This window comes from Cydia strobilella, chromosome 6 (genome assembly GCF_947568885.1).
Source record: "Cydia strobilella chromosome 6, ilCydStro3.1, whole genome shotgun sequence".
Taxonomy (NCBI): Eukaryota; Metazoa; Arthropoda; class Insecta; order Lepidoptera; family Tortricidae; genus Cydia; species Cydia strobilella.
The window spans coordinates 2359207-2383487 of NC_086046.1; the positions used below are offsets into that span (position 1 = coordinate 2359207).

A 24281-nucleotide genomic window follows, 5' to 3' on the forward strand; every position below is an offset into this window, starting at 1 on the left:
ATTTCTTTGATAATACCAAAGATAGATATAACTCCGTAATAGATGGATACAGTCAAAGGAAAAAACGTGCCTCGAAAATCAAGAAAATTTGATTCTCGTTCAGAGGGCGCTACTAGCTTTGGCCAACTGTCGTATAGATGGCGTTGACGGTTTCGTTTGTTATTTAACAATATTAACGCATATCAGTGAAAGAACATGGGTCAAAATCATAAAAATTATTAATGAAAATAAAAAAAATCATTTATCCATATTTAAATACATTTTATCGTATTTTTATAAATATTTATTTTTAGTTTTAAAGTGTGTCGACAGATGGCAGTGAATTTACTGGGGTTACAAAATTTACTATGACAGTACCGCTCTAGTATAAGTTACTCTATGGTATTATCATACAGAACGGCCACGCACCGCCCCGCCCCGACTCGAATGACCTCACCCCGCGACAGCAGATTGACGGCCGTTTGCCGACCGCTCAGTACTGTTTTTAAGCAACTTACTCACACTATGACGCATGACGCGTGTACAGACGTGCCGTTCACACATAGAAACGCAAGTGATTTTTGATGTATAGCGTGTCCGCCCTATGCCTTTACGACTACCATCAGTTTGACACTGGCATATACGCTAGCGTGTGCTTAACTTACTTTTAACCGTTTTTACGCATCTCGCTCGTCGGATTACCTATTAGTGCGAGCAAAGATAGATATAACTCCGTAATAGATGGATACAGTCTAAGGAAAAAACGTGCCTTGAAAATCACGAAAATTTGATTCTCGATCAGATGGCGCCACTAGTTTTGGCCTACTCTCGTATAGAGGGCGTTGACTGTTTCGTTTGTTATTTATAATTTTAACGCATACTAGTGAAAGAACATGGGTCAAAATCATATAAAAATAATTAATGCAAATAAAAAAATCATTTATCCATATTTAAATACATTTTAACGTATTTTTATAAATCTTCATTTTTAGTTTTAAAGTATGTCGATAGATGGCAGTGAATTTACAGTGGTTACAAAATTTACTATGACAGTACCGCTCTATCTTATTATATCCTCATTGGTGCGAGCATGATGTATAGAAAGTAAGTTACGCAGACTTTAGCGAATATGACACTTTGATACTGCGCAGTCGTGGTAAGGTTACTTTATGACAAAAATGTCTCCTGAATGTGTCAACATGGTGTCAACCGAGGTTAATGTTTAGTAACGCCTACTTTTGTATTTCTTACGATCCCTTTGGATTTAACTTTTTTATCATTCTTTTAATATCCCTTCTAATGTTCTAAATGCGGTAAGTCTGTCTGTCACGAATTTATTCCCTTGACGCAATCTTTTTGTGCTCAATCGTAGGTGACAAGCGTGTTGACGTCAAAGTTAATAACCATGACTAGTCTTCTCTAAATGTATGCTGACTCTACCTTTATGTTACTCTTCTGAATTCACCTTGAAAAAGATAATACGGCCCTATTTATACTAATAATTGGACTGATACTTTTAAAATATAACACTGAATAGGGTGCATTGGGGTAAGATTGAACGTGTTTTTCATGCGGGGTAAGATGACAAGTCGCCCGTAATGCTTCGGCAACGGCATACATACGATTTTTTGTCTTATCCCTCATGAAAAACCCGTTCAATCTTACCCCAACACACCCTAACAAATACTGATAGGGACCCACGGAACACCATAGACGGTGCAGACCGGTCACCGGGGTTTAAACAGACCGAAAAGGAGATGGCGGGACGACTTGGACGCATTCTACCCCAAATGGTGGGAAAATGCCGATGACAGGGTCGAGTGGAGAAAACGAGGGGAGGCCTTTGCCCAGCAGTGGGACACCAAAGTAAGGCTAATAAAAAAAAACAAATATGCAACCAACATCCCACATTTCCTTAATACAAGTGAAAGCATAGTTTTAGCGTTTTAGTAAATCCCAACGCATTACTTACCATTGAACCCATTTCTTAATTACGCTAATTAATATTACACAACAATGGAATTAGCTTACAAAGTAAACAAACATTTAATGCTTGGTTCATATTTGCGATAATGAGATATAGATAGAGTTAGACCAAGAAAAGTTTGCAATGATTTTGTTAGCATACGCATTATACGCAGTGCAAGTGTCATTTATATGTCATAATTTCATAGAAGTTTGACGTTTAAAATAACACTTGCACTATGAGTGCTATCAAAATCGTTGCAGACTTTTCTTGGTCCAACTCTAACTTTAAACGCCTTTTGAAAAGCCACACTGTACTTATAGTGAAAAAAAAATTAGTGCTACTAGGGAATAATGCAAATTAAGCTGAAGACGCAGGTTCGATTCCCGCCTCGGCCACCGGTGGACTTGGTCACTTTTTCACTTTTTTAGGGTTCCGTACCCAAAGGGTAAAAGCGGGACCCTATTACTAAGACTTCGCTGTCCGTCTGTCCGTCTGTCACCAGGCTGTATCTCGTGATCTGTGATAGCTAGACAGCTGAAATTTTCACAGAAGATGTATTTCGGTTGCCGCTATAACAACAAATACTAAAAACAGAATAAAATAGAGATTTAAGTGGGGCTCCCATACAACAAACGTGATTTTGACCGAAGTTAAGCAACGTCGGGCGGGGTCAGTACTTGGATGGGAGACCGTTTTTATAGATAATGGTACGGAACCCTTCGTGTGCGAGTCCGACTCCCACTTGGCCGGTTTTTTTTTAGTGTATGATATAATGATATCTATTTCAGTTTATAATTATTAGCGCGGTTTAAATTATCTTGACATTTCTTATTTATGTATGTTCTTAGGGTCAAGGTGCTAAGATATATAAATTGTCACTTGAGAATGTTATGCACATAATAATTAATAATGCTTATCATAAAAACACTAAAATATAACGCTTGCGTTGCTGACCCTGATTTAAACTTATAAGAAATATGAGTAGGTAGGTATGTAAATATTGTTTAACAGCTGCTGAGCCGCAAATTGAGTTAAACATGTTTCTTACAATAGTAAGTTTGACCAAAAAAATATTACCATAAGACAAATTAGTAGTAGGTTATACAATAAAATATAACGTTGATTTACAGATAGAAATAGAAATATAAATAATTTTATTTGCAGAAAAAGGGTACAATAAGTGTCTTAGGATAAATGTACATTACATACAATCGTTTCACCTTCTTCAGCTGTTTAAACAGCATGCAAATTTACACATTAATAATGAATTAAACCATACAAATAAAAAGATGTTAGATAAGTTCTTCTTCTTAGCATCAGTTAATGTGAATATATTTTACAGTACATATGGTGCTACTTTCTCGCACTAGTGCGTCAAATGGCACTTTTCGTGCATATGTCGAAAGTTTAAAGAGCCATATGTACTGTAAAACGTTGTACGATACACGTGCGAAAAGGTAATTCGCAACTCGTGTCGATTTAAAACACTACCTGCGGTCGTGTTTTAATTTATCGCCACTCGTTTCGAATTTCCTCTTTTCCGCACTTGTATCGTAAATAACTATAATAATAAAATTAATAGTTTAAAAAATATTCATAATTTCCTTAGTTTCGAGCTAAGTCTACCATTTTATGGTTAGACAAAAAATCGTAGATGAATCGTGAAAAACACATTCGTAAGAGCCTGATTTTGTCCCAAGAATTTTAAATTAAACATTTCAGACGCGAATCAATTCGCAGTTGCCGGGTGCGAAATTAACCAACTCCGGCGATGATGTCAGCGAACCAATCGATGGAACATCATAAAGCACATATACGTGAGGCCCACACTGTTTACTGACACATCTTATACCTTATTACGATGACATAAGGCCTATGTTCAGTTAAGGTGCAAAACCCACACGAACGTGATTGTTTATCGATATGGTGTTCGCGGTCTAAAAAGGTAACGGAGAGCAGAACATATATGTCGATATGTAGTATATGTACATCTAAGGTTTAAGATACTTTATATAGTACAGGTATTAGGTAGGCTAGGTAGCATTTACTGGCAAATTTACCTGAATTTTATGTGACTGACACACTTTAAAAAAAATATTTAAAAAAAATGTGGGTCAGTTATATAAAATTCAGGTAAATTTGCATTTTCAAGTGGTTTCTTAATAGTTGTATTTTTTCTAAGTTTGTCAAAATTTTAGTTGTACGAATTTATTGAAATCGGGAGAACCTTTGAATATGACAGAATATTAAAAAAAACCTTATTTTGCTTTGGAATTGTTTGATTTTTAATTTAGAATCTCAAAAATTTTGTGAATCTTTTTTTACTATTTTTAAATCTACTACTAAACCAAGCAGTAATTAACCTTGGCTAACAACACATACAAACTTTTAATACTTACATTTTCTGGCCTTTATCAACATGCGCCTGCACTGTGAATCCAAACATAGAGTCAGCGCTACCCTTATAAACCACCCTGGACGGTATGTCCACATTGAACCCTAACACCCCCACTACGCACAACAAGACACCAAAATACACCGCCATTGTCAAAAACACAACACTCTATTTAAAAAAAACACAATATTTTTTTTATTAAAAACTCGTCCACATGATTCGTTCGTATCGAGTTCGAAATTGGAAGCGACCGTAACGTGCGCTCTGCCCGGCGGTCGCGGTGCAACTGACGGAACTGAAGTGAACTGACTGGCTGGTCTGGCTGAATGCGCGGTGAGGTAAGACTGTAAAAGAAAAACGTTTTCGCGCGTTTTCTTGAGATGACCGAGTTCGTATTTTTGTCCGTTTATTCATGAAGTTTACAGTATGAGTGTGATGCCATTGAGGTGACTATAAATTCTTATTATTTTATACCGGCTGTTTCTTTGGATCCGTTTTACCTTTTGACGTGTAACATGTTCATAGAAACAATGGTAGATACATTTATTAAGGCGATATGTTAAAGGCAACTGAATAATGACACATTGATGGTCAGAACTGCAGAGGACTATTGAGGGTAACTTGCACCATAAATGTATTAGTAGAAGAAAGTGCAACTTTCCTCACTCCAGGAAGTGAAACAAAGTAGCTTTTTAATTTAGTGAAGGCCATGAACAGCCACTTCATACTTTGATTACAATTTTTTTTGTTTTTCTGAATTATTCTGTGTTTATATGTTCTCACTACTGAGGTGAAAAATTATGTGTGCAACACGAGAGCAAAGTTATTTTACATCACGTGTTTTTGAGTCCCTCGCTACGCTCAAGATTCTAACTTAGAATCACTCGCAAGAAAAACCCACTTTCCTCTCTTGTTGCACAAAAAACTATTTTTTATACACTCAAGAGGTATAAAGTACTTAGAGTTAGACCAAGATAAGTCTGCAACGATTTTGATAGCACACGCAGTGCAAGTGCTATTTTAAACGTCAAACTTCTGTTATGAACTTGCACTGCGTATGCTATCAAAATTGTTGCAGATTTTTCTTGGTCTAATAACTCTACATATTGGGCTTATAATTGTTATTTTTGATTCAGAGATATAAATAAAACAAAACAATGATCACGTCGACATTTAATAACAAATTGTTTAGATAACATACATCACATTAAATATCCATTATAAAAAAATAACAAATCACGTATTATTAGGTAAATACTGAATCTATTCTTATATTTAAACTGCGACTGGTAAAGGGCTAAAACATTTTCCATTTTTTCATTTTCCAAGTCGCTACAATTTTTTTTAAAGTAACAATTTCTAGTACCTATCGCTTGCAGACGTACGTGCTTGACAAAAATTTGTTTAAAAAAATCGCTTTTTCAAAATTTGGTCTAGAATCTAGACATTGGGATACTCAGCCGTACAAAGTTGTGCAAAATATTGTAGCTGCACTTTTAACAGCTAAAATAGGAGGCACTATAATACCCTAACTATTAAACTGTATTGTCAGGCATTAACGTTTGACAAAACAAATGACATTACAATATTTTGCACTTCACGGTCCTTTATGTACGATTCCCACCGACCGGCTGGAGTCGAGCCAATGCGGAGCGCATTTCAATGAGGGCTATCGTTTTTTTGCTCACCAGTTGGCGCCTCTGTTGATGGTGGTCCAAAAGACTATAGAAAAGCTGTCAGTCATTGAAGTGACAAGTGACATTTGACATTTCGAACTATGGAAAAGACCACCATCTACACTAGCTCCCCTAGCGGCGAATTCATACGCGTTAGCCCTCATTCGCCTAAGATACATTATGTATGGCAGAAGCGATGGAATCCGACCGGAGCCACCCGCGTTCGCGAGCAGCCGACCGACTTGAGGCCGTACAAATGTTCGGTGGGAATTGTACATTATGCGTCAAGTATTCCTTCGTTTAGTGTCTAGTCTAGATAGACCGAAAATTTATCTAAACTACTCAGCTCTTAACCAGTCGCAGTATTGCCAGTTAAACATAACCCTAAGCTCACTATTTAATAATTATAATAGGATCTAAACTACTCAGCTCTTAACCAGTCGCAGTATTGCCAGTTAAACATAACCCTAAGCTCACTATTTAATAATTATAATAGGATCTAAACTACTCAGCTCTTAACCAGTCGCAGTATTGCCAGTTAAACATAACCCTAAGCTCACTATTTAAAAATTATAATAGGATGAAACTTATCTTTTAGCAGTATGTATATTTAAGTTATGTGCACACCGGCTGAGTGTGCGTAGTCTTGCACAAGCGCGTGCGCTAAAAAGTTGGAGCCGTGCGCGCATATCACGCAAGCGGTGTGCCGTCTCTCAAAAGGATCTGTATATTACAACCCGCATGTACACGTCTACATAAACGCAGCCGGTGTGCACAGGTTTAGCGAGATTGATAAAACTGACGTTTCCAAGCAAAAGGTACTTGAGCTTTTCGGCTGTTAATAATTGCGATTTCTACTTGTTTCTTCGTATCGGATACCTTGAGCGTAATTGGCAGCCTTTTGCCTGAACACGGCAAATTATTTAAAAATGAAACATTAATTAATTTTATTTTCAAATTCTATAAAAAAATCTTACTAAATTTATATGAGAAGTGATTAAATAAGACATTATTTTCGACAGTCTTACCTACGTAAAAATCTCATTATTCATTAACCTGTACATCAAATTAAACAATGGAATTTCAATAATTTCCTTAAAATTAATCAAATTTATAAACAGATATAAAAGGAATACTTAAATAATACATTAATATAAACAAATTTCAAATAAAACGTCTATTTTCAACGAACATAGAGTAAGATAAAGAGCTCACAAAAGTTTAAATGGGGCATTTTCTATGAAAAGGGACCTTATTGTCGATGGCGCTTACGCCGCACAGCGTCGCGCGGCATTGCATTTGTATTGTATTTATCAGTGCATCGTTTATAATAGCGTAAGCGCCATCGACAATAAGGTCCCTTTTTATAGGAAATACCACAAATTACTCTCTATGACTGAATTTTACAAAGACTAATGGCATTGTTAAATCAAGCGAACTCGGTAGCGATTTTGATGGCACAGAGTGTACAAGTGTTATTTTAAACGAAATAATTTAATAGACGTTTAAAGTAACACTGGCACAGTATATGCTATTAAAATCGCTACCGAGTTAGCTAGATTAGAAAATACCGATTTGTTTGTCTTAATTCCCGAATAATTAAATTAAATTGAGTGGTTATTGGTAAACGCAAAGTTTCGGGAAGAGACACACTTGTCACGTGTCTCTTTAGAAGCAATGAGGATATAATTAGATAGAGCGGTACTGTCATACTTAGTAAATTTTGTAACCGCTGTAAATTCACTGCCATCTATCGACATACTTTAAAACTAAAAATGAAGATTTATAAAAATACGTTAAAATGTATTTAAATAAATAAATAAATAAATATTATAGGACATTCTTACACAGATTGACTAAGTCCCACGGTAAGCCCAAGGAGGCTTGTGTTATGGGCACTCAGACAACGATATATATAATATATAAATACTTAAATACATAGAAAACACCCATGACTCAGGAGCAAATATCTGTGCTCATCACACAAATAAATGCCCTTACCGGGATTCGAACCCAGGACCATCGGCTTCACAGGCAGGGTCACTACCCACTAGGCCAGGCCGGTCGTCAAATTTAAATATGGATAAATGATTTTTTTATTTGAATTAATTATTTTTATAAGATTTTGACCCATGTTCTTCCATTGATATGCGTTAAAATTATAAATAACAAACAAAACCGTCAACGCCCTCTATACGAGACTAGGCCAAAACTAGTGGCGCCCTCTGATCGAGAATCAAATTTTCGTGATTTTCGAGGCACGTTTTTTCCTTAGACTGTATCCATCTATTACGGAGTTATATTTATCTTTGTTAGAAGTGTAAAAAAGTCTAGTACTTATTATTAAATTGACATGTTTTATATCTCACTCTATGGAATTAATTTCGTCAACAATTAATCAAAAACACTTCAAAATCTTGTTCTTTACATAAACCACGCCTAAAATATTAATTTACATAAATGTTAAAAATTATTTTGTCAATACATTCTAGTTATATGAATATCACGTATAAGTATTTAACCTCTTACTATCGTGTGACTATTTTATATTTGGTCTTCTATAATTGAATAAGGTCTCAAGTCGCTGGACTTTCTAGAGCCTCGTTATTTTAATAAGGTAATGGTTACTATGAAATGATTACAAAAACTTCAACGACTTTAAAGGTCATTGCTACAAACTATATTAGTATATTTAATGTGTAACACTAAACACAAACTACTGAAAATCGAGATTCGAGCCATACGGCCATACTATACAGAGTGGCTAAAAAATGTGCATTCCCATTGCCAGGGAGGTTTTGCGATTGTACTGAACAATTTTTACTATGGGGGAAAAATTTACCCTCCCATAGAAAATGAACCAGCCAAAATGTATGAAACAGCCAAATTTTTTTTTTTGCGATTTTGGTGTTGGTCCCATAGTAAAAGTTGCTCAGTACAATCCCAAAACCTCCCTGGCAACGGGAATGCACTTATTTTTTGGCCAACCTATATATTCATACAGTTTTTTTATCGCTTTAGTTTAAAAGTTAAACCAGCAAATGTGTAACATGTCACATAGTCATATTGTAACGCGTGACGGCAGCAATTGAATAACGGTAAAAATTTAAAAATCATAAAAAAAAATGGTTGAGACAAATTAAAAAACAGTTATGGTGTCTTCATTTTACAGTAAGTAATTGATGATTGTGTACATATAACTCTTTCAGGTTCGTATTCCAACCTTTTCTGACACCGTAAAAAAACCCAAATCGTACACGAGTTAAGTTAAAATTTCGCTTAAACAAAACATCGACATACAACCATTCGAAAATTAACTGGTAACTAGTGCCTACACTAGCCTGGACTATGCTTAAGCTATGATTAAAAAGTGAATCTCATGCAGTCTGCTTATGGTTCGTTTTAGAATAAATGCTTGCGCTAGGATTTGGAGAACTTGAATACGCCAGGGGTGCTCTTCTTTTGAGGTTTGTTCTCCGCTACCTAGAAATGTATGGATTTATTTTTGAACTAAATATAAAACGTAGGAATTTATAGGAAAAAACAAACTACAATTTAGTACTATCTACTAGTCTACTACTACAAGTAAAAGGTTATTACATCATCTAAATAATTATCTTCTAGGTATCGAAAATAAAAATAATAGTTAATCAAATCGAACATTCAAGTGAACTAATGTTCCTAGTTGTGAACTCTAAATCATTATAAAAAAAGCTATACTGAGAGAAAACAGCGAGCACAACCGCGTATGTTGTATTATAACCTCATACACGCGAGACCAGGGTTATATACACTTGATGTTTGTGCCCACAGATTTAATATATACGCTAGATGACGCAAATACTACTATTTGTATTGAAAATTTACGCATAATATAATTTTAAAATTTCTTATCTGTGATAGGAAATATGTTCTTGCCTTTGGGTGCTCGCAATTTTTGGGCTGTTGCAGTTAATTATCATATATATTTATCATGCAACGAAGCATTTTTTAAGTTTTCACGGACGTCCGGCTGAAACAACTGACGCGCGTGGACTGTAAAGAGCGACGGTCAACCTCGACGCTTGGTCGGGGTAGCGGGGTTTCGGACGCGAAGTAGATGCATTTGCGTCTTCTATGGTATATTTATTTCTGTGTTTGTGCCTTTTGGGTAATTTGCTAACGCTAGTCCCGACTCAAAATCGGCACTCACATCATATCAAATACTACTTCTTCTCTATTGTTGCAGAAATATTTTGCATTTATATAAAACAAAACAATTGCGAATTTCTCTTGAAATTAAAATGTAAACTTTAACGAATAAGCGAGTATGATGATGTAAATGTACTCACGGTTCGTTCTCCAAGAAGTAGCCTGGCTTTGTCTTCTTCATGAGGCTCGGGCGCGGCGGCGGCGCGGCGGTGCAATTGCAGCTTCTGCCTGATCGCCTGCGACACTATCACCCTACAACAAGACGCTCTTTTAGCCCTTGAAGTGATAGGAACCGCCTCGCGGACAATTTACGTCATTTTGAAATTTGATTAATTAAAATAAGTTTGTAGCAAAAATTTCATTTTTGGTACAAGCTTTTATCGCTGACTGTACTTTTCTTTCCACAGGCAACTAATACTCATCGAGACAATTCTAAAAACCTCAAACACAATTAGGTTGTGTTGTTTTATCACAGAGTTCCTATGGCCACCTCCTGTCTCCATCATCAGATCAGCTCGATGGTACCATAATATTGCATTGTCACCCGACTTACATATGTATGCAAATTTTCAGCTTCATCGGAAACAGGGAAGTGGGTCAAATTTAAGTTGCAAGATTTGACCCTTACAAACATGTTACATACATACAAAGATAGATATAACTCCGTAATAGATGGATACAGTCTAAGGAAAAAACGTGCCTCGAAAATCAAGAAAATTTGATTCTCGTTCAGAGGGCGCTACTAGCTTTGGCCAACTGTCGTATAGATGGCGTTGGCGGTTTCGTTTGTTATTTAACAATTTTAACGCATATCAGTGAAAGAACATCCTGGGTCAAAATCATAAAAATAATTAATGCAAATAAAAAAAATCATTTATCCATATTTAAATACATTTAATCGTATTTTTATAAATCTTCATTTTTAGTTTTAAAGTGTGTCGACAGATGGCAGTGAATTTACTGGGGTTACAAAATTTACTATGACAGTACCGCTCTAGTATAAGTTACTCTATGCATACATATTACATACATACTTACATAGGTACATTGCAAGTTAATAAAAAGCTTGTAATAATAAAATTTACATTACGAAATTAGTGTCATGCATGTTGAAATCAGTTTCACGAAAGTAGTTTTGATTGATATAATTATGCGAAAGTAATTTCGTGAACTATTAGTGTCGTGAAATTCACAGTATCGCAGTGACCATGGCCACATCAGCATGGAAGGTACACGTTCGCGCAGCGCAGGCACTTTCGCGACACTTAGTTTTTCACGTCGCATTTACACTACGAAATTAGTTGCATGACACTAATTCACGCATAAAATCGCGCAGGGCACGAAATTGATTTGCTTTCATGCAATTAATGCATGCATTACGAAAATATTAAATAACACGTGAATCTGTTGGTAAAACTAACTTCACGAAATTAATTTCACGCTACCAATTTCGTAATGTAAATCCCGCTCAAGACAAGGCGCGATCACGACACATAGGCTCTTTTTTAGGGTTCCGTACCCAAAGGGACCCTATTACTAGGACTCCGTTGTCCGTCTGTCCGTCTGTCTGTCTATCACCAGGCTGTATCTCATGAACCGTGATAGCTAGACAGTTGAAATTTTCACAGATGATGTATTTCTGTTGCCGCTATAACAACAAATATTAAAAAGTACGGAACCCTCGGTGCGCGAGTCCGACTCGCACTTGGCCGGTTTTTTACTAATTTTAAATTAGTAATTTAGTATGCGTGTTGGGAGTGTGAACGCTTGTTTCAATTGCGTTAACTTTTACGATCTGTGAATGAAATTTTAAGTATCTCCCTTAATGTCCCGTTAGTCCTAGGAAGTCTGAGGAGTCCGATAGCCCTTCTCCGCCGAAAAAAAGACCTTACAGCCAATCAAGGAGAATCTAGAAATAAAGGGATGAACACCACTAACCTTCTGGTATCACTTTTTGTTGCCTGCACCAGGTCCAGCCACGTCCACGTCACGTTGTGGTACTCCAAGGTAGGTAGAACCAGAGGAAGATCCCTGACATCCTCTAGATTCTTCTCTTTACTACCCTTGTAGGACACACGCACAGGTACTTCTGGGATCTTGATGTAGATGAATAGTTTATTCTTTTCTGCGCGCTCCTGAATACGATACATGAAATTGATGGGTTTAATGCAGTGATCAGGCTTATCAAGTTCAGATCAAATGCACTTCATCCAAACTAAACATCTAGAGAGATCAATTGTTTAGAGTTGAACACAATTTAATGTTTTAAAGGTAATAAACATGACATTATTTGCTATTATTGCTGCTTATTGATTCAATAAATTGTCCAGACCATATTTTGGTTTGTTTAATATAATGACCGGGCAAAAAGTATTTTTTACAACAAACAGTTAAGTAATAATCGTAATGCCAAAGCTGCACTAGGGTCGCCATGTAAGGCTTAAACATCCACAATATGTGCAGTGTATATTCTTCATTGTATAAAAAAATATATACAGTGCATAATAAGTATTGTACAGGTATAGTATTGTTGACAAAGCCTGTTGCGGATTATATCATGCTGATTTGTTTTTGTTGATTTGCGTTGAAGCCTGCGTAACTGATCACGACCTATGAATGGACAACCCGACCCGTGGACCCGTTTCTAAATGTGATTTAACAAGTCCATAAAACCAAGATTTAGATTCAAGAGTAGAAACAAGTTTTTACTTTGTTTTTTTGTGAAATAATTGATTTACACGAATAAAAAATTGACACTACAGACTTACCTTCATTTTCTCAACATCATCTTTATCCTTCTTATCCCTCTTCACATAGAAGTTGGAGTTAGAATCCTTGCCCTTCTTCTTAGTTTTCTTCGAGCCTGTGGAAACCAAGCTAGCCGTGGAGGCACCGGCTCGGAGCGTGCCCTCGTCTTCCTCGCCGTCCTCGATAGCGTCAGGGTCGCGCTCGGGGAAGCAGAACTTCAGCATGGTGTTGAAGAATTTCTTTGTGAGACCTGGTTTTGATGGAATTTAGGGTCAAAAGAAGTATTGAATCCCATAGGTCTTGAATTTGGGTTACTAACGCATGGTTTAGTTCAACAGATACAGTCAATATTTTATAATGAAACCGCTTAATGCCTTGTTTGTAACCACAGAGAAAAGAAAAATGTTTTCTAATTTGGGCAGACGCAGACAAACCAAAAGGCATTCTTCGAAATTCATAAGATCCAATGCGCTTACCTATCCTGATGGGTACTATGTTGACCTCAAAATGTTCTTTAACGCTGATGCCGCCAACCGGCGGCCTATCTCGGCAAAATACACGCAACGTCGCACGTCGCGCTAGTGGAGCCCGTCCTGAAGGCGCTTGGGGCACCAATACCTAAGAAAACATTTATTACAAAACCACATCTGTTTTTCAAATTATTGATTTTATTTTGTAAGAATAAATAAATCTTACCTCGGGGAATGGTTCATTTGGTAGTAAATTGGTGACGCGGACGTATCCCACTTCAAGCTGATGCTCGACCGAGTCATCCGAGCGGGAAGTTTTCGTGTACCTAGGAAAAGTGAAATTGTATAATCGTAAAGTAAAAAAGTCATGCCAAGTGTGTTAAAGACCAATTTTTTTCCTATGAAAAAGTGTGAGAAGGGGGAAGGAGGGGTCTAAAAAATCTTACAGGAAATTAGTCTACGGTAAATTAGCAATGCCCAATTTTCCGTCTGCGTCCGTCAACCTCCATCGTGCACTCTTGAAGCAGATCTCGTTATATCTATGCGAATGGGCTGACGAGCTTTTAACCCGAAGAATAGAGAAATAAGTTATGGCTACTGACGGCTTAAGAAACTTACAGAAAGTTAGTTAATAGCAAGTCAGCGATGCCCAACTGTCCATCGGCATCTGTCAATCTCCATCGCGCACTTTTGAAGCAGATCTCGTTGTATCTATGCGGAGGGGCTGAAGGGCTTCGCACGGCTGGGGCGGCCCCTCGTCGGCTCTCTCGCCAGGCGCGAACCATCGCGTCTAGCTCTTCGCCGAGAGACCAGAGGGTGTCTTTGCATTCGTTGACCTGTATGAACAAATTTTGTTACTGTCTTACCGTGTTCAAAACATTAATTGTGTGTGTGGTCTTGGTCTCCGGTTAACACCGTAGCACAGAATAAGTACTATAATCATACAGAACGGCCACGCCCTGCCCCGCCCCGACTCGAATTACCTCGCCCCGCGACACCAGATTGACGGCCGTTTGCCGGTCGCTCAGTACTATTTTTAAGCAACTTACTCACACTACGACGCATGACGTGTGTACAGACGTGCCGTTCACACATAGAAACGCAAGTGATTTTTGATGTATAGCGTGTCCGCCCTGTGACCGTAGGCTGCTGGTGATACGTTCTTTACAAAATGTTAGGGTCTTTTTTTCTATGTGACATTGCACGCAGCGTAAATCGTGAACAAAAGAACAGGAGCTTTCAAATTGTAAACATTTGCAACAACTGAGCTGTAATGACGATAAGGAAGTGCAAGAGAGAAAATAAAGAGTTCTAGAAGAATTAGTCTTAGTCGTGACTGTTCAGAGTAAGACTTCAATGAGCTTCTTTAGCTTAAGTAATTTAGCCACAGAAATCACAGAAATGTATGGTTAAAAATCCAATTACTAAACTCAGATGTAAACTGTCATTCCACGAATACGCTTCGAATTCGCATTCGACTTAGCGTATACATGTACAGCTATCAATTCAATCAGATATGTCAATTCAATTGTCTGTAGCACCGGCACGCGCCCTAAACCCTGTTTATCAACAAATTACATTCACATTTATCAATCCCTAATCGCATGCCGACATGATACATTATCAAACGGCGTCAGGAGTCATTGAGACGATCGTACAACGGAACAGTGTAGTTTGGCAATTTGTTGAGGATGTTAGTAATAGTTGGATGACTGATGGTCACTATCTAAACTGTATCCAGTCATTTCCTTTATAAAATAACGTCAGGGATTAAATAATACGAGTATTTACGCTGTTCCGATAACCGCCTGATCACACACGTGACTCATCACTCATAATTCAAATTCCTCCTTACGCGCTAATAAACTTACTAACAACAATAATCATTATTATTCACAACGACGGGACTTAATCGCGTAAAATAAGTTTTAAATTTACCTCCGACGTTTCGAGGACGGCGTTGTCCCCGTGAAGTCTCGGGGTCCCCGTCTCGGAGAAGACCACGTGGACAACGCCGTCCTCAAAACGTCGGAGGTAAATTTAAAACTTATTTTACGCGATTAAGTCCCGTCGTTGTGAATAATAATGAGTAAAAATCGTGAAAGTTTAAATCAGTGTTTAACAACAATAATGTTTGTTAGTACATTTAAAGAAGTGACTAGTTTCTAATCGCTTTCACAAAGTTTAGGACTCACGAGCCCTCTAAAATAAACCCCTAAAAAGAAAACTAACAAAACTGAAATCCATGGGACAAAACTTGAAAATATTTATAGTGCTGACATGATCTGTAGTTTTTTTAAATTCTTGATGACTGATTATGCTAACTTTCGTTCTGAACAAAAGTGCCCTTGTGGTCTATCACCTGAATAAAGGGATGTAATAAAGGTAAACCAAGGAAAAGGCGGATGAGAGTTGATATAAAAAGAAAGCAGGTGAATGATGAGATGCCGAACGACAGAGAGGTATGGATAGGTAAAAGACATGATACGCCGAACCCAAGTGATGGAAAAAGGGCACCGAATAAATGATGAAATGCTTCAGGTTTACAGTAGATAACAGAAACAAGATTAAGCCCTTATAAAGATAGTCACCTGATCATCCAAGCTCTTCAAGTCGGCGACGGCGAGCGGGTCGGGGTCGTCACTAGAAATGGACCGGTTCTTCAGATAGTACTCTTTCTCCAGGCGCCGGAGACGAGCGAGGGACTCTCGGACCTGCGTAACAAAACACAAAACTAGACTTTAGATCTTGAGAAAATGGATGAGGATCGGAACGTGAAAAGAGCATACCTGGGCCGCCCAGCAAGAAGACGTCCTATTGGACGCCCCAGGTATCGCTGGTGCAACAGGGTGGAGGCGGATCTGCGCGAACTTCGAGTCACCAATTGGCGAGAGGTCGCACAGGATCGAGAAAAGTGGCGCTGTCTTGTGTCCGAGGCCAAGTCTCATTTTTGGTCGCTGAGCCAACGGAGTAGTAGTAGTAGACTTTGGTATACGTATTTATATCATCCGGCGAAAACAGCTGACCTTATAAACATCAGACAAGAAGCTGTAAAAAGGATTTTTTTATGACATAGGAGGCAAGCGAGCAGCCGAATTGCCGTAAGTATAAATCTCGTCGGCAGGAAATCTCGATTTTTGCAATCACGGTAGAGATCTCGATTAATATTATCGATGAATATTATCAAGATCTCGAACAAGATTATAGATATAGATAGTAGATAGATATTATAGGACATTCTTACACAGATTGACTAAGTCCCACGGTAAGCCCAAGGAGGCTTGTGTTATGGTTACTCAGACAACGATATATATAATATATATAAACTTGAATATATAGAAAACACCCATGACTCAAGGACAAATATCTGTGCTCATCACACAAATAAATGCCCTTATCGGGATTCGAACCCAGGACCATCGGCTTGACAGGCAGGGTCACTACCCACTAGGCCAGACCGGTCGTCAGAGAAAGATTGACACGTGTTAATAATTTTGTGACGATAAATATTTTTAATCATGTTATTCAGGCAGTGTTTCCGAGCAGGCGTTCTCCGTTGCTGTCCTTCTTGCAACAAACATGGCGTAGCCGACAATACCTTAACCCTGTGTTTCTTCAAAAATAATTTTTAAAAGCTGAACCATTGGTAACAGCGATACGCTTGTCTGACCGTTTGTAGTCCTTACGTCGTCATAGTAAGTTTGACGACTACTCAGGTTTTTTTAAAATAATAGGGACATTCTTACACAAATTGTCTAAGTCCCACGGTAAGCTCAAGAAAGCTTGTGATGTGGGTACTCGGACAACGATATATATAATATGCAAATACTTAAATACATACATACATCTGTGCTCATCACACAAATAAATGCCGGATTCGAACCCAGGACCATCGGCTTCATAGGCAGGGTCACTACCCACTAGGCCAGACCGGTCGTCAAAGTTTACCGGGTAATGGTGAGTGGCGCCCTATATTCGCTAAAACGTTTGCTTTATTTTCGCAGCGAACAGCGTGATCACCCGCCAGAAATATACGGCCTTGTGTTTCGTTACAACACCGCCGCTGTTCATTTACTCGTATTTACATACGTCGGACGAAACCGTTGCTTACAGTTTGACGCTTCGCAGACAAACGTTCTCTCGGATGTTGTCGAAGATTGCTTGATGTATTTCGACACATGTCATAGTCGACGATGCTTCTTAACGAAATATATTTTACACTGATTTAAACTTTCACGATTTTTACTCATTATTATTCACAACGACGGGACTTAATCGCGACTAGAAGACGTTGATGTCAACTTTAGCCAGTCTTCTCCGAGACCATGGTGACAACGCCGTCCTCGAAACGTCGGAGGTACAGTACCGGCCAATAATGTGTGTTTTTGTATGAGCTTGTATAGAGTAAACAATATAGTTTAGTTTATAGATTGCATATTTTACTAGTCATTTTATACAAATATATGACGAATATTGCAATGAAATACTCTGAATTACAATAGGATACTCGGCATATTACTAAAAAACCTCTAATAAAAAAATGAAGTTAACAATACATTTAAAAAAAATACCTCAATGAAAAAACCATTACATGAGACCAATTTTTCTCATCGCCCGTACAAAGGAATACTACTAGACTACCTAAAGCAGTGAGGTGGAAGTCACTCACAAGTCACAAGTATAAAAAAAAAGTTATACCGTAAAAACATGGAGGTGATATATTATTGGCCGGTACTGTAAATTTAAAACTTATTTTACGCGATGAAGTCCCGTCGTTGTGAATAAAAAAATCCTGTAAAAGATTACATAAACAAAACCGATATTAATGTCACCTACAATGTTTTCTAGAATGAAGTATAAACACTACCATCTCTCGAAACAAAATTCATTAAGAATACAAGAATAAAGTATAAGAGTTTTGAATGATTCACGGTTAGTTTCACTAGACTTATATTGATTATTAAAAGGTAATCACGGTCTATATCCCGGTCAATATAAGTCTAAGAATAAAGAATGTCTCATAATCTTGTTATAGTATGCTTTAATCGTGTCGAATAAACAATGATATCACTTTTATTTAGGTTAATCAATGGACTATATCGATGGTTACACAAAATCTTAACAATTTATACATCTAAACCTTCCTTAAGAATCACTCTATTGATAGCTGAAAACAGCATGAAAATCTGTTCAGTAGTTTTTGAGTTTATCGCGAACATACATACAGACAGACACGGCGGAGGACTTTGTTTTATAATGTGTAGTGATAATGTATGCTATTGATAAGAAATTAAAGTCAATAAATACATTGTGGTTCGATTGTATCGAGCAAACTTGGTCTTTAAAGCCGATAGCTAGTATAAATAAATTTCGCGACCGCTGACAAGTCTTCGGTAGTATAGTGGTAAGTATCCCCGCCTGTCACGCGGGAGACCGGGGTTCGATTCCCCGCCGGAGAGACTCTTTTGCTTCGTGATTCATTTGTAATTTTAAGATATTATTTATATATGTATGCTATTATAGTGTTGTGTTCCTGTACAGTTTATTATGGTTCATTATTTTTGTATGTGGGTATTTTTACACTTTGTAGTTTTTCCTCAGTCACCCTTTGACCACGAACGCTGTAAAGGGTTCGGAACGTCGGGAGGTCGGGAAGTATTATAAATTCAATATACGCGATATAATCCGTTTTCATAGTTTTATTTCATTAGTAACTATCGCGGTAACCGAAGACAGTACTAAAGTATAGTAATTTACCTGTGTCTGGGTGCTATGTATCAGCGTTCTTGGATCTTGATCCTGGTGCAGTTGTAATTGAAAACGAGTGCGCGCGCGCCTCTCCAGCGTGCGCCTGCGTTCCGGCTCAACGTGTAGTACCACGTTGTTCACTACATCGAGGAGCATCGCGTACTGTTAACAAACAACAAACAACACAGAATTTAAATGCTAGTTGATAAGTGCTGACTATACCACAAGGCGGACACGCTATACATCAATCACTTGCGTTTCTATGTGTGAACGGCACGTCTGTACACGAGTCATGCGTCATATTGTAAGTTGTTTAAAAACAGTACTGAGCGGCCGGCAAACGGTCGTCAATCTGGTGTCGCGGGGCGAGGTAATTTGAGTCGGGGCGGAGCGGTGCGTGGCCGTTCTGTATGATAATACTATTACTTATTCTCGTGCTATGACACCACACCCTGTTCAGATTGATGGAACATCGCTAGACCAAACCACCACCACAACCTTTCTAGGGTTTGAAATTGACTCGGGTTTGAAATGGGATAGGCACGTCGACAAGATGTGCAACAGAATAGCTAGTGCCTGCTACGCTCTAAGCCGAGTAGCTAGGACAGTGACTCCAGAGGTTGCCCGTACGTGTTACTTCGCTACCGTCCACTCTCTCTTGCAATATGGGGCTGAACTCTGGGGTCGCTGTGCCGAGTGGGAAAGGGTTTTTCGCCTACAAAAACGTGCCATCAGAATCCTTGCACGAGTACCAATTGATACACCAGCTAAACACCTGTTTAAAGAGTTAGGCATACTTACGTTACCTGCTATTGTAATTATGCAAATAGCAGTGTATGTGCGTGAAAATATTAACACGTATAAAACAAATGGCATGGTACATGGTCGCAATACTCGAAATGCAGATAAGCTCGTTTCTATCAACCGCAGGCTAGCCAAGTCCTCGAAACTGACTCTTGTGACGGGCCCCAAGGTATATAACCACCTACCAAAAAATATAACTGCGGCTCCTAATGCAAGCAGCTTTAAGCACCGCCTAAAAAGATGGCTTATTGAGCGCCCGTTCTACAATTATGACGAGTTCATAATGACCAAGGAATTATAATTGTAAAAACTACTTGATTACTTTCTATTAAGTGTTGACTTTTATAATTAAGTAAGATTTATATAATTAAATTATTACCTTGTATCTTTTTGGTTTAAACTGATATGTAATGTGATTGCGCTTACTATGTAAGGATTATTTATTTCCAGTAATTTTTTTAAGTTGTACCCAGACTGACATGTAAATTAGCTTTACCAATAAAATGATTATGATTATTATGATTATTCTGTGACTATACTTTCTTTTCAACAGATGTTCAGTTATGAATAAGGCTTTGTTCAGATATTAAACACCTTAGCCGCTTTGATACATCTGATGGCGACTGTACATTTCTAAAAGATACTAGCTTTTGCCCGTGACTTCGTCTGCGTTTGGGTACCTTAATTTTTTAACAAATCTGCTTTTAAATCCATCCTTTTATCCATTCTATAAATTTTCACCCCATTCTTTACATCCTTAAGGGATGATTTTGAGGATATAAGTTTTTCACATTATATATCCTTCCCCACAGTTCAAACTATCCCCATACTAAGTTTCATCTAAATCGGTTCAGCGGTCATTAATTCCCCATATAAATTTCCACCCCCCTTTTCATTCCCTTGAGGGGTGAGTTCTGGGATAAAATTATCCTATGTCCTTCCCCGGGGCTCAAACTATCCGTATACCAAATTTCAACCAAATCGGTTCAGCGGTTTAAGTGTGAAGAGGTAACAGACAGACAGACACACTTTCGCATTTATAATATTAGTATGGATTACGCTGTACCTACGGTTTCAATCAGAGGCCACGGTCTTAATTACGATTAACATTAGAAATGGCTGATAATAGCGGTTTAAATACGTTAAGTAATTTTATTAAATATCCAAGTAGGTTTTAAATCAATATTAAAATGAACGCCCCTACTTAGTAAAGTAGGTACTATATAGGCATATAATATAGTTTGTCAAAGGACTGTCTCGTAGGCAACGGTAACTGCTTACCATCAGGCGGGCGGTATGCTTTTTTGCCACTGACGAGGTATAAGAAAAATACCATCTTTGTCTTACACTAGTACTAGCACCTAAAAGAAAAGGATGATTATAGTTTTTTATGTTCTTATTTACTGACAATTTGGTTTGACCAATTTTATTATATTAAGGTTGGTTTTACTCTAGCATTGGAACTACATACTATACTATACAATCTGACTACATCATCAGGTGACTCGGACAGTGTTGCGTAAGGTATACATTAATTTCGCGAGGCCACTCAAGTCTTCGGTAGTATAGTGGTAAGTATCCCCGCCTGTCACGCGGGAGACCGGGGTTCGATTCCCCGCCGGAGAGACTCTTTTTGCTTTTTTTTTTCAGGACTAAAAATCACCCCAATCCAATGATTCATTCAATCATAATGATTTTCAATAAAATAAAAAAAATACAAAATATTTTTTACTCTTAAGAACAAATTAAATTACTTTCTATAAAAATACTATAAACCGAAATAACCGCTCTAGACACTGGCTTTGGTAATTTTTCCTTCGTATATTATATTTATTTCGGTTTAAAATATTTTTTGCTCGGGTGTTTTTTTTTAATATTTCAAACAAAATGAAAATGAAATTATTCAATATTCATAATCTTTAAACTATCCTAATAATCAATAATTCTTTGATTCTAATACGACTGTTATTTCGTCGACTTCTGAGTGAAACGCCAGTGTTAGGGCCACCCCGCACTAGCGTTTCCCGACCGTCTACTCAACTCTATCGCTGCTGCTCGACGCAACGTTGACGCAACTGCGCAGCGAGGTCATTTTTTATAGCGCAGACAGGTCGCCGACGCTCAAAACACGCTGCTTGTGTGGCTGTGGGGTGGCGCTAACATGTCTATCTGGTACATAGACCTAGCATTACATAGATCAGCTTTACGCGTGCGCCCGTGAGGGACAAAACATACGCAATGCGACAATATGATTGGTCAAGTAGATTTGTAGCCCACCATAAAACATACAAACTGTGGGGAATAAACAAGTGTGAGACTGTGACAAGGACAAAATAACAGCGCTTTCTCTGCTACTCCTATTGAAAGATACATAAGACTATCCCGTTCGGTAATTTCCCCCCCACCCCTCATGACCGATCCAGTTATACTAGATTCATGATCTGGTATTAGTTACCTGTAGCGAGTTGGTGCACACGTCGAGGTCGTGATGCATGAGTGTGAAGGAGTCGTACGGTTGGGGGGCGGAGGCCCAGCCTGCGGCGCCGCCGCCGCTAACTTCTGCCGAGTCGTGGGAGACGTAATAGAACTCGCAGGCGCAACGGGAGACTATGCGTTGAAGCTGTGGAACAATAATATATTCAGGAAACAAGGCTAAAGTAAGGACGCTAAACACAAAGATTACGAAGAATTTAGTACATGGGCGTTTTCTAAAATAAATATTGAAAACCTGATTCTAACAGATCCTGGTGTTTTTGGGTTCTTTCAACTCAGAATCACTAGCATATTCAATCCTGATGATAAAAAAATCACACTAAAACGTGACGTAATGGAATGGACATTTTAGGACATCTTTTTTTAATGGCAGGATGGAGAATGCTGTCGATTCCGAGTAGAACGAGCCCCAGAATGCAGAACGAGCTCCAGATTTGAAAGAATCAGGTTTTCAATATTTATTTTAGAAAACGCCCACATGTGCATTGGGCATAGACCGCCGGATCATCAGCGGACCAGAAATATAAATACGCCCTTGCGATAAAGATGAAATGGCGGGTCAATGTACTAAATTGTTTGTGCTTAGCGTCCTTACATTACAATTAATTTGCATAGGAATACTGCTAAACCATTAAAAAGAAGAAGTTTCTAGACTAGTATTTTTTTATACAATTTTGGTGTTTGACGATCCTTTTGTGAAACTCTTATTATTAAGTTTGACATCTATAATAATTCAATGTTTTTAAGAATAATAATAACTGCATCAATAAATTGCTCTGATATTTAGATTAAGGTAATATTTGTAAAACTTGACAATTTATAGGTGCTTGTTGCTAGGCCTATTTGAATAAAGTATATTTTGACTTTGACTTTGACTTTGTATGAATACCTGTGCGAGACCGGCGTGCTCACTGGGCCCCACACAACGGCCTATGACTCCTCCGGCTGAATGTCCAGTCGTGTTACGCCTAGTAGTGCTGATTTTAAACTAAAAACCTCATATAACTACGATTATAATACCGTTGATAATCGCATGAGACAACATTTAACAGAAATTTACTAAGTTGTATGAATATACCTGTGCGAGACCGGCGTGCTCACTGGGCCCCACACAACGGCCTATGACTCCTCCGGCTGAATGTCCACTACCCACAAGCCGCGGTACGTCTGGTAAAGTGCTGATTTCAGCTCCACCGCAACGCTCTGAGATCTCTTCTACTGATACCCATTGGATGTTTTCTGTTGGGCGAAAAAAAAAACCTTGTTTTGGGTTACAACATTTTTTGACAAAAATATTTTGATACAATATTAATAATACTTAATTCGATTTGCCGATTTCGTTGAAAAACTATGCCGTCACACCGGGAGGGGGGGGAGGGGTTTTCCTAGAACCTAGAAATTCGTGTGATGTAATTAATGTATGACCATTCATGCTGTATGAGAAAATGCCATGGCGTACCGTCCAGCTGATCTTTGTCTCCTGCGCTAACGGTGGCATAATACTGCATGGCAGACAAGGCTCCACTCCAGGCCGTAGCGGCGGGCGAGCGGCGTACCTGCAAACAAGTATAGGCATAAGTTTTCTTATGGGGAGAGTGTATGAACTATTTTATTAAGGTTTGTGATTTAGACCACAAGATGGCAGGACCCCAACTCGCTAGGGAGCAAAGACCTTTTATTGTATCAAGACCGTGCACTTATGCCAAAAAACGGGCCGAGTGAGAGAGGACTTAAACGGAGTTGGTCAGATTCTTTCACATGAAAGATTACAATTTATGATTAATTTTAACATGTATATGTTACACTTT

At 38.1% G+C, this 24281-nt stretch overlaps 2 protein-coding genes and 2 non-coding genes across 7 annotated transcripts in view; 2 read left to right on the top strand and 2 right to left on the bottom strand.

The window, feature by feature from the left end:
- The window catches only part of LOC134741937 (integrin alpha-8), a 185941-nt gene extending 181313 nt beyond the window's left edge, over window positions 1-4628 (bottom strand). For all 4 annotated transcript variants that reach the window (XM_063674820.1, XM_063674818.1, XM_063674819.1 and 1 more), the window contains exon 1: window positions 4348-4628. In XM_063674820.1, coding sequence (XP_063530890.1) covers window positions 4348-4493 — 146 coding nt within the window. In that variant the 5' untranslated portion in view covers window positions 4494-4628. The remainder of the gene's footprint in view (window positions 1-4347) is intronic.
- A 1894-nt stretch (window positions 4629-6522) lies between these two features.
- LOC134741923 (protein hobbit) overlaps window positions 6523-24281 on the bottom strand; it is a 59059-nt gene continuing 41300 nt past the window's right edge. Inside the window, exons 30-41 of the mRNA XM_063674791.1 lie at window positions 23933-24029; window positions 23552-23712; window positions 22436-22600; window positions 19186-19338; window positions 16020-16142; window positions 14047-14264; window positions 13655-13754; window positions 13435-13576; window positions 12979-13208; window positions 12149-12345; window positions 10351-10462; window positions 6523-9502 (exon numbers count right to left, since the gene is read on the bottom strand). Coding sequence (XP_063530861.1) covers window positions 9440-9502; window positions 10351-10462; window positions 12149-12345; window positions 12979-13208; window positions 13435-13576; window positions 13655-13754; window positions 14047-14264; window positions 16020-16142; window positions 19186-19338; window positions 22436-22600; window positions 23552-23712; window positions 23933-24029 — 1761 coding nt within the window. The 3' untranslated portion in view covers window positions 6523-9439. The remainder of the gene's footprint in view (window positions 9503-10350; window positions 10463-12148; window positions 12346-12978; window positions 13209-13434; window positions 13577-13654; window positions 13755-14046; window positions 14265-16019; window positions 16143-19185; window positions 19339-22435; window positions 22601-23551; window positions 23713-23932; window positions 24030-24281) is intronic.
- Trnad-guc (transfer RNA aspartic acid (anticodon GUC)) lies at window positions 18816-18887 on the top strand. The gene has a single exon. It is a non-coding gene; the product is annotated as a tRNA-Asp (tRNA).
- On the top strand, window positions 21535-21606 carry Trnad-guc (transfer RNA aspartic acid (anticodon GUC)). Its single transcript has one exon. It is a non-coding gene; the product is annotated as a tRNA-Asp (tRNA).